At 35.8% G+C, this 16,199-nt stretch overlaps 3 protein-coding genes across 3 annotated transcripts; 1 reads left to right on the top strand and 2 right to left on the bottom strand.

Annotated features, from left to right (window-relative positions):
- Nucleotides 1–4,097: 4,097 nt before the first annotated feature.
- LOC104765520 (ethylene-responsive transcription factor RAP2-3-like) lies at nt 4,098–5,490 on the bottom strand. The gene is made up of 2 exons (XM_010489241.3): nt 5,218–5,490; nt 4,098–4,933 (listed from the first exon to the last, which is right to left on the bottom strand). Exons 1-2 carry the CDS (start codon nt 5,375–5,377, stop codon nt 4,368–4,370), a joined length of 726 nt encoding a protein of 241 aa, XP_010487543.2. The 5' UTR covers nt 5,378–5,490; the 3' UTR covers nt 4,098–4,367.
- Nucleotides 5,491–6,134: 644 nt separating this feature from the next.
- Nucleotides 6,135–8,570, bottom strand: LOC104765519 (uncharacterized). The gene is made up of 2 exons (XM_010489240.3): nt 7,032–8,570; nt 6,135–6,595 (listed from the first exon to the last, which is right to left on the bottom strand). The coding sequence occupies exons 1-2, from the start codon at nt 8,304–8,306 to the stop codon at nt 6,422–6,424; spliced, it is 1,449 nt and encodes a 482-aa protein (XP_010487542.2). The 5' UTR covers nt 8,307–8,570; the 3' UTR covers nt 6,135–6,421.
- Nucleotides 8,571–9,034: 464 nt separating this feature from the next.
- On the top strand, nt 9,035–12,968 carry LOC104765518 (condensin-2 complex subunit H2-like). Its single transcript, XM_010489238.3, has 11 exons — nt 9,035–9,590; nt 9,701–9,800; nt 10,259–10,365; nt 10,450–10,592; nt 10,680–11,109; nt 11,216–11,388; nt 11,460–11,624; nt 11,702–11,800; nt 11,935–12,036; nt 12,134–12,289; nt 12,366–12,968. Exons 1-11 carry the CDS (start codon nt 9,398–9,400, stop codon nt 12,747–12,749), a joined length of 2,052 nt encoding a protein of 683 aa, XP_010487540.2. The 5' UTR covers nt 9,035–9,397; the 3' UTR covers nt 12,750–12,968.
- Nucleotides 12,969–16,199: the final 3,231 nt, after the last annotated feature.

Genomic DNA, 16,199 nt, shown 5'->3' with positions numbered 1-16,199 from the left:
CTAAAAACTTGGGCCAAAAAAACAAGATTCACATTCAATTAATCACATCAACAACCAAATCTTTCAAATCCCAGAAAATGGAGTAGTTCAAAATTCAAATTCAATTAACCACATTGACAACCTCGACTCAGCTCTCTCTCTTCTCATTCGTCACCACCTCTCTCAGTCAACTCCTTTAGATCAACAACTCTTTTACGAGCCGATTCGTTTCCGATCAGCTCTTTCCCAAATCATCAGTTTAAATTATATCTAACTTTTGTGCCCAATGAATTGTTAATCGTTATAGCTCAGATGGTTAAGTAGCCCATGTTTTCTTCAAAGGTGTCGAGTTCAAAACTCATGTATGTCACTTTTTTTTTAAAAAGCAAAACGACGTCGTTTTGAAGTTTTAACTGAATCTGTTAACATTGACTTAACCCGTTAAATTAGTCTGTTAGTTGACTTTTCAACGTGTCTTATTTGGCAGAGTCAACAAGAATTTGAGATTTATCCAAAAAATCAATAAAAGTTAAGTATTTATTTCATCATATCTAGAGTTCATGCTTTTTTCAACAGTTTTGGTAAGTTGAGGATTTTTACGACATTTTTCCCAATTTAAATACTACAATCATTTATTTTTGTCTACTACAAACATAATACAGAAAATGTATGAATTATAATATATTAAAAACTATTAACATGTTACAAGGTGATTTAAATTTGAGAATCATATATATATAAATCATAGATATAAAAATTTAATTCTAACTTTACTTTCGAAATATGATATATATCTAACATTTATTTAATTTTTATTTTATTTCTAACGCCTTCATAGATTCTTTAACTTTCATGTTTGAAATTTAAATTCATATCTGTAAAATAATTTTAAATCTAATGGTGGAGATAGCTATAACAAAACTTTTAAATCTAATGGTGGAGATTAAAAAATATGAATTTCAATCATCTGTTTGAACTTTTGGTGTTTTATTATTTTCTAACATATTCACCTATCTTTTTTTTAATATGTAATTTTCCAATAAGCTTTACTTTTATTGTTTGGAAAATATAAACAAAACCACATTGCATTACACATTTTACGCCCACTATTTTAAAATATTGATATGGTAAATACTTTGTTTGTAACCTCCCTTAATATTATCATAGTAACGCTCTCACAATTTTTATTTAGCAATGTTAAAAAATATGCACTTATTGCACTTTAATATATGTTAGTGGTACACTATTTGTTCATTACCTATGCATTTAGATCATATGGATTGCTTGTTTTGAACCATAATTGTCTCTATAAACAGCAAGTCACACATCCATCTATAACCCTCATATTCCAAATTTCACATAATTTTGGTTATATAATTTTATAATTATTAAATAAATTAAAATTAATTAACATAACTAGTAAACAACAAACCGCACATGCGAGAGATATTACCTAGTGTAATTAAAAGGAGATCCTAAATACGCCTCATCCAACTCTCATCCCATCTCTTTCATTTCTTTGCATATTCTATCTTTTTACTCAAATTATCATCATATTAATTCACGAACTTGTGTGAATGACTTTGCACACTGTTCAAAAACATATTATCTCTTGTAACACCGTCAACCATGGATTGCAAATTGAATTTTATTTCATCACATTTGTAGGAAACCATCGACCCAATGTGAAAGGCTGTCAACCCTTGATAAACTGCCATTCTAAAAAATATGGTGAATACCTTGAATTTCTCAACCTAATTGACCAAGGCTCTCATCCACATAGATGAACAAACTAGACATCATTATCGGCCTTGAGCTTGAGTTGATGGACATAGTTGACACAACACAAAAGTATGCCAACATGACCTATATATAAATATTGTAGGGTTAAGCCTCACTGGAAAATGTGATTTCATGGTCTATGTGTACCAATGATCAGTTTCCCTTCGTTCCTATCCTTCTCAAGGAGAGAAAGATTACACTGATTGCGGGAGAAACGAATAATAGATTTGATTAATCATATAGTACATTTACAATACCTATGCATTGGCAATAAAATTTACACATACACGCACACGGATTGCATTATTTGTTTGCGAGTCAAATAAATGCGAACCATTTTTAGATTATTCCAAGTGGGGAGTAACTAAGAAGGATAAAGTTGGGGATTTGCTTAATAAATGTTACCACATAGAGTCAAATGATATATCACAATAAAACATTTTGAAAAGTCAAATGAGTTTTAGTTATGCATAATATATGTGTATATTAGTATATATACGTCATGTTCGAAATTTCTATACAAGGCATAAATTCTCTGAATCTATTTGAATAGTGAATAATATCACTGTGTTTTTTTCACCTTTTTCATATGTTATTGTAGAATTTGGGGTATATGACCAGCATGGTAGGTGTGACTAAATAAATCTTAATGTTTGCATCGACGACTTATATAATATATAAGCATCATAATATTTCATTATACCAAAGGTTGATTATACAGATAGAATGACGTTGAGTATTACGTAAACAGATTACATTAGTCATTAGTATAACTAACCAATAGCCCCAATTAGTTTCGAAGCAAACGAGACATTATTATAAGCAATAGATTGTTTAATACTGTTGATAATTAAATTTAATAAGACAATTGGTTGAATCACTGTTCAATAAAGCGCTAGGTGGTATTTGGGTGGTTACCAAACGCCCAACGCCTGAAACACTTAATCGGAGTCTAGACAGTTTTTAGGTGGTTTAAGCGTTTACAAAATAAAATATTATATATATAAAATTATATAAAAATATATATTAGAAAAATAAAAAAATATAAATTTAAAACAAAAGTAAGAAAAATACATTTTAAAATTATATTAACAACATATAAACGTTCATAATTACATATGTATATATATAACTTAATAATTTAAATATATGTAGTAAAAATCAAAAAGAAATGTTAAAATAAAATTTACGTAATTTTAAGCGGTTTAGACGGTCATCTAGACGTTTACTGAGCTTCTAACGCTTACACGGCGCCTAGGCGCGGCCGCCTAGACCACTTTCATAATATATCTAAAAACAATTATACAAGTAAAAAAAAAAAAACTCATTTATAACCTAATCTTAATAGGTTGGAAAATATTGTTTATGCTAATCTACATAGAAACGGTTTGTTAAACAATAAACAGTCTAAAGACACGCAGCATTAGATAATTTTTGGTTATCTGAATTTGTGTACTTAATTTATTTAAATAATTCACACCGAATAGATGCGATTGGTATAAAATTACTAATTAATGATATAATTATATATTTATATATCAGAAACTTCAAAACAAAATTAGACAAAACTCGGGAAACAAATAGATTCTGTCAATCTTCGAAACATTGAAGGGACCCACATAAATTCTTATTAGACCAACTAGGCTTTTAAGTTTAGAGGTTCATGCATCTATCTATACATTATTCCTTTATTTATTTACCACATGCATGTATAATTGTATTGTATACGTACGAACAAAATTTTTGGGGATAACGACAGGACTAGATTTACCAAATAGTTAAAATACAAACTGCTTTCTTCATTTTTTTTTTCTTTGTTTCTGTTAATCCAATCTATTTTGCCTATTTTTCTAGTCGAATTGAGGTTGGCTAGCTAGTATATGTTAATTGTTAATTCATTTGTATGTTGGTACTTTTTTTTACTTTTTTAAATAAGGTTTAAATTAAGATATTTGATCAGAATTCCAATTTTCCATAAGAGTAACGGAAGAGACCTTTTCCAGTAAAGATGTCTAAATATTGATGGGAAAAAAGAAGAGAAAGACTCACAAATCATCATACAACCTTTATCATACACTGACGAGAAATAAATAATACGTAACTAAACTATATATGTATAATACGAACCGAAAAGAAGAAAAAAAAACCTAAAAGGCTGCTAATTTGTCTCTTCTACTACATATTGTAGTATCATCATCCCCTTTTTCAATAAAACCATTCTCTCTTTGCTTTGATAATCAATAAATTATATATTAATATTACCAAGAGTAAACAAAATAGCTGAAAATATATGAAGTAATAATGTACCAAAGAGCAGACAAAATACATAGCGCTAGTGTTTTAAAAGTTGTTATCTACATTACAATATGTATGTAAGGTTTCCATAATAGAGAATAACAATACCACAAACCGTAATATAACGCACGATTTGAGTCACAACATTACACACAGCCAGACATGAGACATGAGACATCAGACATCATCAGCGGTTGCATTGCTTGTAATGTAACGGTAAAAACCTTAACAAGTAAAGTAACGGCTGTTACATTACATAGTATTATACAATCTTTATTTCAATTTTTTTTTTAAAAGCTTATTACTTCATTTCATTCATACGACGCGATGACATCATCAAGCATCCACATATCCACCTCGGAAACCGACTCATCGAGTCTACTCAGCTGCTCATCCGCCGTGGTAGCGTCCAGCTCAAGGAACGACTCCAAGCTCGATATCTGCTGTTTCAGATCGTAATCAGTCTCAAACCCGTTCCCAAACCCAACGCACTCCACCGGGTAACTCGGCTGAGTTATTAACTCGCTCTGAGATACAACGCACAGCTTCTTCGCCGGAGGCTGATGATCAGTTAATGACACGGAGGGTGATGACAACACCTGCGGAGGAAGAGGAGGAGGATGATGAGTCAGATCTGGGAAGTTGAGTTTGGCTTTATCACCGCGGATCCGCTTCGCCGCTACGTCGTAAGCCACGGCAGCTTCCTCCGCCGTGTTGAACGTCCCAAGCCAGACTCTGACACCTTTTCGTGGATCTCGAATCTCCGCCGCCCATTTTCCCCATGGCCGCTTCCTTATCCCTCTATAAACATTCTTCCTCTTCCTCCGCTTCTCCGTCGTCGCCGGCTCCTTCTTCGCCGCCTCCTCTTTCACGTTAACTTCCAAAAAAATACATCGGATTCCCCAAAGTTTCAAAAATTACAGTTTTAACCCCACAGATCATTAAATAATCCTAATAAATAACATTACCAAAAACCAAATAAACACTTTAAAAACCCCTAACCATTTCCTCACCAAAAAAAAGGAAAAATAAAATCCCTAATCATTTAATCTTCTAGTAAATATTATCTATAGAAAAAAGTTTATATTCCTCAAAAAAAATTTAAGTGATTTTTTCTATGATTGATTGAGAGAGAGCAGTAAGTAGACCGTAGTAGCGTACCTTGGTTGGTGGGATGAAACTTGGAGGTGGAATCGAAACCCCAGAAGTTGTCACCAGCGGAAACATCGAGCTCTGACCAGAGTTCCTCCGCCGTGAGTTTACGACCCTTGGCCTTGGTGACGAGAGGGGCAAAATCGGAAATAACAGCACCGCCACACATTTTCTTCTCTGTTTGTTATATTTTTGGGTCTCAAGAGGAGGTTTTTTTGCTATGGTGCAGGTGAAATGCATTTTATAGGCCCCAACCAGAATAAATGCCTTTTTGGTTTTATAATAATAAAGTCGCTGTGAAAATTAAATTACTTTATATAGTTACTGTAGTATAATAATAATTCGCATAGTTTCTATGTTCCTTGATACATGACGGTTACAACAAATTTTAAGGCTAAATCCACGTAACGACAAAATTATTAGTAAGCTTTTTTTTTTCTTTCTTCTTTTGGCTCTCTCTCAAAACAAAACGTAAGAAAACGTGTCGTTAGTTTATTTAATCGGTATTTGGAGTGTTGCGTCCACGAGCGTCGTCGGGTAATCAATGCTTTCAATTATCAATACACGTAATCTCAGTATTCTATACTTTTCTCACTACGAATATTCATCTGAGGGAAAATATAATTTAATGTTATGCTTATTAGACTTGAGAGTTTTGTACTATTAGTTGAGCTATACAAAGAATTTTTGATGGTAAAATAGTTAACAAAAAAAAAACGAAGAAGACTCACCCTAACCGTGTAATTTAATACCAGTATTAAGAGTTAATGATTAATTTGTGTAATAAGCGTTAAACGTCTCACGTTCATCACGATTCACGCAGGTAGCGTTACTAGCGTATCATAAAGTAAGGTTCTCGTTTACGGATGTCTTTAGCATTTCATTCACCACGAACTTAAAAACCCTGTATAGTTATACCCACGAGCTTGTACCAATGTTCATAAAACATTGATGTCCAAACCTTTTCATGATAAACATGAGAAGAAAATCAACAACATATAATGTCACTGCTCCAAAAAATACATTTATGAACCATTATAGACGTACCAATAAATCTCCCCAAAAAAACAAACAAAAAAAACACACACACGCGTGGCCCATGGATGAGAGACGAAACCGTATTGAGCAATGAGAAGGATTATAGAGATTTGAAGGGTTTTTTTGTTTTTCTTTGAAAAGTATATATATATATATATAAGTTATATATGGAGGATCATTCAGCCATTTTGGCTAGGCGGTGAACTGTGCTTCTAGCGATTTTATTCCCAGGATCGATCTTTAGAACCATCCTTAGGTCTTCAGCTCCGAGTTTGTATTTCTCCATGCTCTCGTATAATAGTGCTCGTTGAACCAGAATGGTCACATTCTTCTCGTCGTGATCAATTACCTGCAATCACGTACGTTTTCAAAGTGAAAAAGACTAAAAATTAACATCTGTAAAGATCTGGTCAAGAACTCAAAAATAAATAGAACAAAGTTTCCCAGATGTTGGTTTTGTTCTCAGTCTACAACAAACCATCTATGGAGCATAACAACCAATCAGCTAGCTATGATGAATTGTTCAGGTCTACAAAAAGCAAGACTTTAAAACTTCTATACCTGCACAATATTTCTAACTCGTACTCTATATTAAGATTGCATATGAACCTAAATCTCATATATGTAAAAACTCTTATCAGTATCAATTCCATCAAGAGTCCTTAACCCCCTAGTTAATTCCAATACATCTTCAACTCATACAACTATAGAATTGTTATATGGATGAGATAAGAATCATATGAACCATGATGGATCCAAAGAAAAAAGTGCCTTTCTTAACATACCTTTGTGCAGTCGGCTACAGCCTTCTTATACTCTCCAACTTCTTTGTAACACGAAGCCCTTGTTGAAAGAACCTCAGCTGATCCAGCTTCATCGCCAGCTTTATCCATAAGAATCACAGCCCAAGAGAGCCACTTTATGGCATCAGCATACTGACCTTGTCTCTGGTTATCAATACCCTTGCTCTTAGCTGATGTAGCAGATACACCCGGTGGAGGTGGCGGCAAACCATCAAGCTCAGTGGTGGAACCGCCACCAGAATCAGCCCCACCGTCAAAACTTTCAAATCCCCAATCTTCAGTCTGTGGTGTAGCCGTTGCTGCAGCTGAGGAATTGGAACTAGTAAACATTCCTAATGGATCATCATCGTTCACACTCGAAGACTGAGGACCACTTGATTGCACACCAAAATCAACGTTCGAAGCATTAAAGCTACTCGTAAACCCGCCTGATGAGAACGTGTTTGATTTCGCAGCATTCTGGAAATCACCAAAGTCGTTGTTTTGAGTGGTCGACCCCGCGAAACCGCTACCATTCGGGTTCGGCTTCGATACTCCCGATTGGAATGAACTCTGTGCATTGTTGTTAACCTTTCCTGATGACTTTGATCCAAAACCAAGCAAAGAACCAAAGGGATCACTATTCAAAGGAACACCAGACCCACTCATATTCCCACCAGACATATTTTTCATTGAAGGACCTCCAAGATTTGGAGTCGTCTTAACACCACCGTAACCACCTGAAAAACCACTCGGATTACTACTATTATAACCCAAACCACCACCAGTTTTCATAGAATTACCCGATTTGGGCAACGAATCAGCCAAATTCCCCATAGAGTAAGGACTCTTGTTAGAACCTGAACCCGAAACAGGCGGTGCATTCTTCAACGGCACGTTTCTATTAGATTTACCTTGACCTATAGAGGAACCAACCAGATCTCCAAACAAACTAGGATCCTTGTTCACAATCCCAATACCCGAACCTGAACCCGATCCCGAAGCTGAACCCCACGTCTTACCGTGAATATCACCAACCATCGAAGTCGGACCACTACCGATCTCGGATCGGATCGTAGTCTGCTTCGGTGCGGGTTGATGCGTCCACGAAGGCTTACCAGGTTGCCACGCAGGTCTCGGCTGCGAATTTGAGCTTGAATAAGAAGACGTTTGGCTTTTCTGGCCATTCAGAGGTCTACCTTGGCTCGATCCGAGTCCCAGATCGAAATCGAAGCTGTTGGTTGATCCGGACGATCTCTTCCCGAAGTTCGAATTCATGATTTCTTCAGATTTACAAAAAAAAAGTAAAATTAAGGATCAAAAAAGAGAAATGCTCGATGGATCAGATGATGCTAACGCAGATTTGCGGGAGATGATTAGAGAGCTTGATCCGTTGTCAAGAACCGACCGTGAGAGATTCTTCGAATCCACCACGAGCAATCTAGAGATCTCTCTGATGTTGATGTTCAGACTCCAAGAGCCAACGAAGGGGAGAGAATAAAATAAAACTTTACAGAAAGGTCCCTCTTATTTTAAAGTTTCATTCAATTAACCCCCATGTTTGATTAAGATGTTTAACTTATCCGATTTTTTTTTTGTTCTATGTCTTCTTTTCACCTTTTATTTAAGCTCGAAGTTTCTCTAAATAGAAATATCTTGCTTTGAAAATGGTTTATTTGCCTTCAATCAATTGCTCATCATAAGTTCCCAGTTCTCTCAGATTTAATTAAAATTTCGATCAGTTTTAGTATGATAAATCTCACAGAAGATTATCAGATGGCAAAAATACTCATATCAGCCATAGTAAAAGGTCTGTATGACTCTCTTAAATTACATGTTCTTGAAATTGCTCCTCCTCTTGCTAATAGTGTTTATGTAGCCAGCAGTTAAGTAGTTACTCCATCAGTTTCAACTTTCAATGTTTCATCATCATCAGACCGAAGTAACAACACAAGTGGGGTTTTATTGGGCTTTAAAAGCAAGCCCATAGGCCTAAAAGTAATACTAATTGCAAATTGATGAGGAGCGGGAAAATCTAGAGAAGACAAAATATTTCGTATCTCTCTCTCTCTCTCTCTCTCTCTTTCCCCAATCTCTCTCTTCTCACAGTTCCTTCTATCTTCTTCACTAATTACTTGAGTTTTGTCTCGTGTTAGATCTTACATTCTCTTCGTTTCTCAGCAAAAAATTTCAAATTTCACTTGAAAAATCAGAGATTTCTTTGGAAATTTTCGATTTTTAGTTGGAATCCTCCCAATCCACAGCTTTTAGGGTTTCAGCAATTTTCTTTTTGGGGGTTTTGGGATTAAGGGTATGAATTATCCAATCTCTCCATACAGAAGCTTATATTCCTTGCGTCTTCACATAGAATGACAGGCCACGGCGGTGGCGGTGGTGGAGTCCGTGGTGAGAGGATTCACACAGTACAGCCGGAGAGGGATTTGGTGGCTAATTGGGAAGTTGATTTGTCGGAGAAGCTAGAAGAGTACCTTCTCAAAATCTGTACCGGAGAAATCACTGGAAATGAAGAAGATGGGCAGATTCCTGTGAATTTCGCTGAAGGTTTGTGGGTTTTGCTTCGATTTTTCAGAAAATTTTCTCAGTTTGATTTCAAGTTATTCCCTTTTTTAGGGTAATTGAGATTTGGGGTTTCCATTTTTGTGTTCCTGTAGCTGCGTTGCTGCTTCAGGGTTCGGTTCAGGTTTACAGCAAGAAAGTCGAATACTTGTATAATTTGGTTCTGCGTACGTTGGAGTTTCTATCGAAGCAAAGGTTTGACCTTTTTCTTTTTTTCGAATTCCCTGTTTTATGCCAAGTTAATGTCCGAAGCTCATTGAATAGGACAAAAAAAAATTAGTACTTGTGTTAGATACTCCAAGCATCTCAGGGTTTAGGGGCTAACTTCGATTTCATCTTTCTCTATGTGTATGGGTTTTGTTTTGTGTTCACAGATGTAACTGAATTTATACCATGGGTTGCACCTAGAAAAGGAATTAATTTCTATAAAGGTGCTGTGTCTAAGCTGTGACTTGATGAGATTCATGTTTTCTTTGTATCTGACTGGACATTTACATTCTTTTCGTCATGCAATTCATACAGAAACTATGTACTCTAGAAAGCTAATCGTTCATGTTATCTCAATCAAACATAGGCGGTTTGTCACAGAATTGCAAAAGATATATATTAAATAAGTTCTCTGATTAGTCAACTGTTTTTGTTTTTTAAAACAGAGAGCAAGAACAGTCGAAAGATACATCAAATGAGGCTAGGGCAAGCTCCTCGCGTCAGGTTGATGAAGAAGAAAATGATCTCTTCTGGAATGTAGATGACATCCCAGGTAAGCAAGTTCTGAAAGTTATCATTTTATCCATCTACCACTCAAGAGAGCGGATTCCTGATCTAGATATTGTTTATTAAATAGTGGACCCAAAGAATAGCTTGGACAGCTCGGTTGTGGGAGATGCCTGTCCAAATCACTTTGTCAAGCCTCCGGCAAATCTAGTTGTTATTGAAGGTGACTGTTTGGATACTAGTGGTGACGGAGGAGAATTGGAATCCTATCTGGTATAGCATGTTCTTCCATCTCTTAGAGCATCGAAAAAACAGAAGAGTTTGGTGCTTAAACTCTCTTTTAACTTTCATGTCTTGCAGTTGGCAACTACACATCTCTACCGGGATTTTATTCTATTAGACCCATGTGATGCTGTAGCGGTCAATGAATTTTTAGGTGATAACTATGCTGGTAAAGGAAAGATCAGTTCTCACAGAGGCAGCTCAGTACGTAAAAGTTTTCACTCATCTATAGGACGTTCTGGAGGAAGTGCTCGTAAGTCATCTGTTGGCAAGAATCAGGGCACTAATGTCAACTTGTCCCCAATATGTGGGAATGGTCCCAATGTTGAAAATTGTGAGCAAGAGTCTCAGCCTCCTGTTTTTGGAGACAATGATCATGGTTTTGACATGGATAATGAATATGGAGGAACCATGGATTTAAGTGATACAGATGCTGATGAAGATGATCCATGGAAGCCATTGAATCCCTATGAACCAGGGAAGCTGAAAGTGAAGCCTTTCAAAAAAGGTTGGTCAATGGCTTATGTTTTTTTTTTTTGATTAATATCTGAAGCTATTTCTTTCGATCTGCATCTTACTTCTGTAGTTCATGCTCTACTTTATTTCTTGAGCAGTAAAAAAATTCAAAAAGATTGAATGGAACCTTACCAAGGACCATATGACTTCCATGTTTCCTCTCGCTAGACCCAATGGTCCCATCAGTTCAGAGCTTATTGGAATTTGGAAGATGCAAGGTTCTGGTAGGAAAGACGAGCAAGAACCACAAGACATCCCCTATTACGAGAAGGTTTGTGTTTCTCTATACCTTTCATATAATACTGTAATGCAACACAAAGAAACTGATAGTTTTGATGTCAGCTTCGAGAGATGCTTGTAAATGGAGGAAACCAACCGTGTGGTGCTAACGGCAATAACGATCAGGATAACCATGATGAAGCCAATAATGGCGAGTTCAATGATTTTGGGGATCATGATGGTGATGATCCAGAACATCCGTTCATGGATGAAGATGTCCTCAATACGGTGAGTAGTTTCACGCATTGATCTATTTTGGTCGAAATATATGGAAAGCGTATCCGCTCATTTGAACTTAAATGCAGAATGATGGTGGAGCTGCTGACTTACATAACTACGATGGATTTGGAAACGACGAATCAAATTGTCAAGAAAGCTTGGAAGATCTTTGCCGCTCACACCTGGTAACTACATTGGTTTGATTTTATACATCAGATGTACAATTTTCATCTACATTTGTCAGCTTTCAGTAGATCGAGTTAGGTTTTAGCTCTGTTTTCTTATGGAAGCTCAAATGTTCGTCTTTTTTTTGTTGTAGGATGCTCTTCTTGCTAACATAGCTAAAAGTGAGAAGCAAACGGATCTGGCTGCTCGGGTTTCAACGTGGAAACACAAAATTGAGCAAAACCTAGAAGAACAAGTAATTTTCGTTATCCTAGTTTCTGTGACCATTCACTTGAAGTCAGATATCTAATGCATTTTCTATATCCTCTGGTCGTTGTTTTTCTATGTTTCAGGAGCTACACCCTCCATTTGACATTCAAGAATATGGAGAAAGGATTATTAACAAACTGACTGTTGAAGAGAGTGGAAACGTGGAGACCTTTACCGATCTCATGAAAGGTCAAGAAAAGCACGATGTAGCTCGGGCTTTCTCTGCGCTTCTCCAGTTGGTAAGTCACGGGGGGATACCAATTATGTCTGTTGACCAAACAAGAATTCAAAATTTGAAGTATGGTTTTTGCACAGGTGAACAATGGAGACGTTGATCTGGAAAAACCTGGGAACTCCACAAACGAACAAATGTGTTATACAGCAGTTAAACCTTTCAGTGTTCGGTTGCTCAAGAATCATAACAGAGAGAATGGGAAAAGAGCAATGAATTTACCCCGGAAACGAGCTAAGTCTCCAATAACCAAAGGCAAATCTCACGATTCACCACCACCAAAGAAGCAAAACACATGTTCTGTCTCAAGCCAGACGACACGGAAAGTCTCGCTAAAGATCTCAAAGATCAACACTGTCGGCACAAGATGCACACCAAACAGTAAGAAGAGACGGAAAGGTCGATCTGAAGATGTAGCAGCTGAGGTAACGGAAGTTTCTTCAGTGGAAAAGTCTTTGGGGAAATAATTAGATTGTGTAGTTAGGTATGGGATTTAACTCTGTAACTGTTCGTTTGTGTAAGTTATAATGAAGGCATTGCCAGAAGTAGCATATGTTGTAATCACTATGAAAATTCCACTTTCGAGGGTCTGTCTTTTAACATATTAGAAAGAGAGAGAGTGCTTGTGGAAATTTTGGTAAATTCGGATGTTTAAGATTTGTTCATAAGAGTGAATCTTTAAAAGATAATCTAATCGTGAGAACAAGTAAATATCCACCAAGTTATATATACCTAATTGCATCTAACTATCAATTTCAATATATCCTCACTTGTGGATATTTTACGTTAGTTATTTCATCACATGTTGTCGTCACTTGTGAAGAATAATTTACAGCTAGTAAATATATCTTTTTTAAAAGTAGGATATAGTACAAATTGAGAAGAAACATAAGACGTTGCATATACAGTATAAAAAAAATATAAAAAGCAAGAAACATTCCAAAATGAGTCTATCTATCTACATGTTAATTCCTTTTTCTACACTATTTTTGGACTTTTGGATATTTGCGAAAGCAACAACAGACTTTTGCATCATCTAATTGACAATGGAAAGTTCCACGAAATTGTTGTACTCTCTTGAACTTTTTGTCATCTACTTGTATGAGATAACATATTCACGTACCTAATTTGCCCTTCATTGACGTCTTCCTATTGTACCTTTGCCAAACCTTTAACTAATAGTTAGTGGTATGTATAGTTTTTATAGGGTTTGGCTTAATTAAAACCTGAATTTATTCACGCATACATCTTAAAGAAAATCACGAACAGCAACGTGTAATGTGTTACATGTATTTTTTAATAATTAATTTAAAGAAATCAATGATTGGAGACTTGGAGTTTGGAGATAGTAGTGCGAGTTGTTAACTTGTTACTCCACTTTGTTGTTAACATGAATTAGTTGTAACATATACATTATTTTAACATCACGTGTGTTGTGGTTAGAGTAGCCCTCGGCATTCGGGTTACCCGTTCGAGTTCGGGTATTATCCGTTCGGGTTCGGGTTAATAGGTAATGGAAAACAGAATCCATTGGGTATTTTACTATGTTTGGGTTCGGTTCGGTTCGGATAGTACCGGGTTCGGGTCAGTTTGAGTTACAATTTTCAGAACCCGGTAAAAACCCGAAAAACGGGTTCTATTCAGTTTCGGGTAAAGTGTACCCAAACTCAACCAAAACCCAAACCAAAACCCAAACTACACCTGAAATACATGAAAAAATCTGCAAATTACCATCCAAAATCTGCAGTTTACCATCCAAAATCACATAAATAATGAAAACATATAATATAACTCCAAATTTAACATCCAAAAACTGAAAGAAATAGAAAAGTGATAAGTGATAACAAATTTAAGTTGCTGAAAGAGTGAAAGCAAAGAAGAGTTTAGAAAAGATTCAAACTAAAAATATAAGTCTGATGTGAAAGTGCAACATAGAAATAGAAGATAGAAAGTAGAAACTTGGTGATTGATGTCTTTGATTTGAAATTTCCTGAAACAAATATCAATAACAACAATGAGAATAATGACAAATACAAAGAGTAGAGACTATATAGTATATACTTAAGTTAACCATTCAAACTATAAAGATCATCTGGGTGACTCATTCTCAAGATTAGCTGTCCAAATGTTTGAATTCAGGTTCATACTCTATAAAAAAATAAATGTAAACCGTAAGAACAAACAAAATCATATTCAAAATTGTATAAACAGTTAAACAATAAAAAGAAAACTTACCTCTCATAAGTTCATCATCATGCTCAACTTCCGAAAGCAAATGTTCTACTGTAGATACTCCTTTTTCATTGATATGAATTTCAGCTTTTAGCCATTGCTCGGTGCAGATCAACACTTCTATCATATTGTGTGTTAAACAGCTCCTATAAGGTTCTAAAATTCTACCACTAGTGCTAAAAGCAGATTCAGAGGCTACTGAAGGCACTTGCATTGCAAGTATGTCCTTAGCAATTAGAGACCAAATCGGATACTTCCCATTGTTGACCTTCCACCAAGATAACAAATCATATTCTGTACCTTTAAGAATACTTGGTTTCTCCACATTATCTTTCAAGTAAATATCCAACTCATTAGAGGAGCTGTAAATTACCTTTTCCATCACCATCTCATCAAATACGTTTTCCATGTCAACAATACCTGCTTTCTGACAAAAATCTGGTGCAACTTGCTCTCGGGACTGCGACTGGGAAGATGAACCATGTGACTGAGAAGATGAACCAGACTTGTTTACTAAACTGTTTCTACTGTACTCATCATACAAGTCCTTCAAGATATTATTCAAATCATCTAAAAGATGTGCAGACTCAATACTGCCTTTCCCATACAAAGCATCAAAACAGAGCTCAGCAAATTTCGTTTTCTTTCTAGGATCAAAAACACTTGCTACTATCACCAGCCTATTCATTTCAACTTGTTTTCCAAATGGATCCCAATACTTTGCCAACTTTGTTAACATAGACAAAGCTTTCTTTTTCAAAGCGTCTTCAGGATTTGTACTCGTGGTTAACTCAGTCAGGTTCTTAGTAACATAAACTATCTCATTATAGAGTTTATGAGAGGCAACCTTATTTGAAGCTGAAAGAACCGATGTGGATTTATAAAATATGACAAGAGTAGAAACCAACCTCTCAACTTCATCAAAATCAGATGGCATAGGTGGTCCAATCCTTTTCTTTCCATCCACCTTTTCTAGAAAGTAATCGTTATACACTTTATCTTCAGCCTCTATCCTCTCAAATGGCAATCTAAACTTCAAAGCTTGATCTAATATGAGGTAAGTCGAGTTCCATCTTGTTTTCACATCCAAAGGTACACTTCCCCTTTTAATCTTCACCGCCTCAAGTCGCAAATCAAATGATTTGAGTCTGTTTGTTGTAGCTCTCACATACTGAATACCATTTCGAATTCCAGCCACACTACTGTCAACCTCTTGTAAACCTTCTCTCACAACCAAATTCAATATGTGTGTAGCACACCTCAAATGCATATACTTACCTTTCAATATCAATGCATCATTTCCACTGTTCTTCATAGCTTTCTTAAATTTAGTCATAGCAGAACTATTTGCTGTAGCATTATCTACTGTGATGCAGAACACTCTCTGTATATCCCACTCGGCTAGACACTTAAGGAGAACATTACAGATTGTTTCACCCTTATGATCATCAACATTCTTGAATCCTATGACCATCTTCCTTAACTTCCACATAGCATCCACAAAATGAGCAGTTATTACCATATAACTCGCTCTAGTAGTTGTTGAAACCCATATGTCCGTAGTCAATGACAGCCTCTGTCGGTTTTGCCCAAGAATCTTCTTCATAGCTGCTTTCTTATTGACATAAATCTCCATAATATCTCTTGATGCTGTCCTCCTAGAATGAGGTTTATATATTTGAGCA

This window comes from Camelina sativa, chromosome 19, assembly GCF_030686135.1.
Source record: "Camelina sativa cultivar CO46 ecotype springtype chromosome 19, ASM3068613v1".
Classification (NCBI taxonomy): Eukaryota; Viridiplantae; Streptophyta; class Magnoliopsida; order Brassicales; family Brassicaceae; genus Camelina; species Camelina sativa.
This window is presented reverse-complemented; position numbering and strand designations above follow the sequence as displayed.

Coding starts and splice junctions, on each gene's coding strand:
- LOC104765520 (XM_010489241.3), bottom strand. CDS start 5,377: ATGTGTGGCGGTGCTGTTATTTCCGATTTTGCCCCTCTCGTCACCAAG. Junction 4,934..5,217: donor GTTTCATCCCACCAACCAAG/GTACGCTACTAC, acceptor TTTTTTTGGAAG/TTAACGTGAAAGAGGAGGCG.
- LOC104765519 (XM_010489240.3), bottom strand. CDS start 8,306: ATGAATTCGAACTTCGGGAAGAGATCGTCCGGATCAACCAACAGCTTC. Junction 6,596..7,031: donor CTGTAGCCGACTGCACAAAG/GTATGTTAAGAA, acceptor ACGTGATTGCAG/GTAATTGATCACGACGAGAA.
- LOC104765518 (XM_010489238.3), top strand. CDS start 9,398: ATGACAGGCCACGGCGGTGGCGGTGGTGGAGTCCGTGGTGAGAGGATT. Junction 9,591..9,700: donor TCCTGTGAATTTCGCTGAAG/GTTTGTGGGTTT, acceptor GTGTTCCTGTAG/CTGCGTTGCTGCTTCAGGGT. Junction 10,593..10,679: donor GAGAATTGGAATCCTATCTG/GTATAGCATGTT, acceptor CATGTCTTGCAG/TTGGCAACTACACATCTCTA.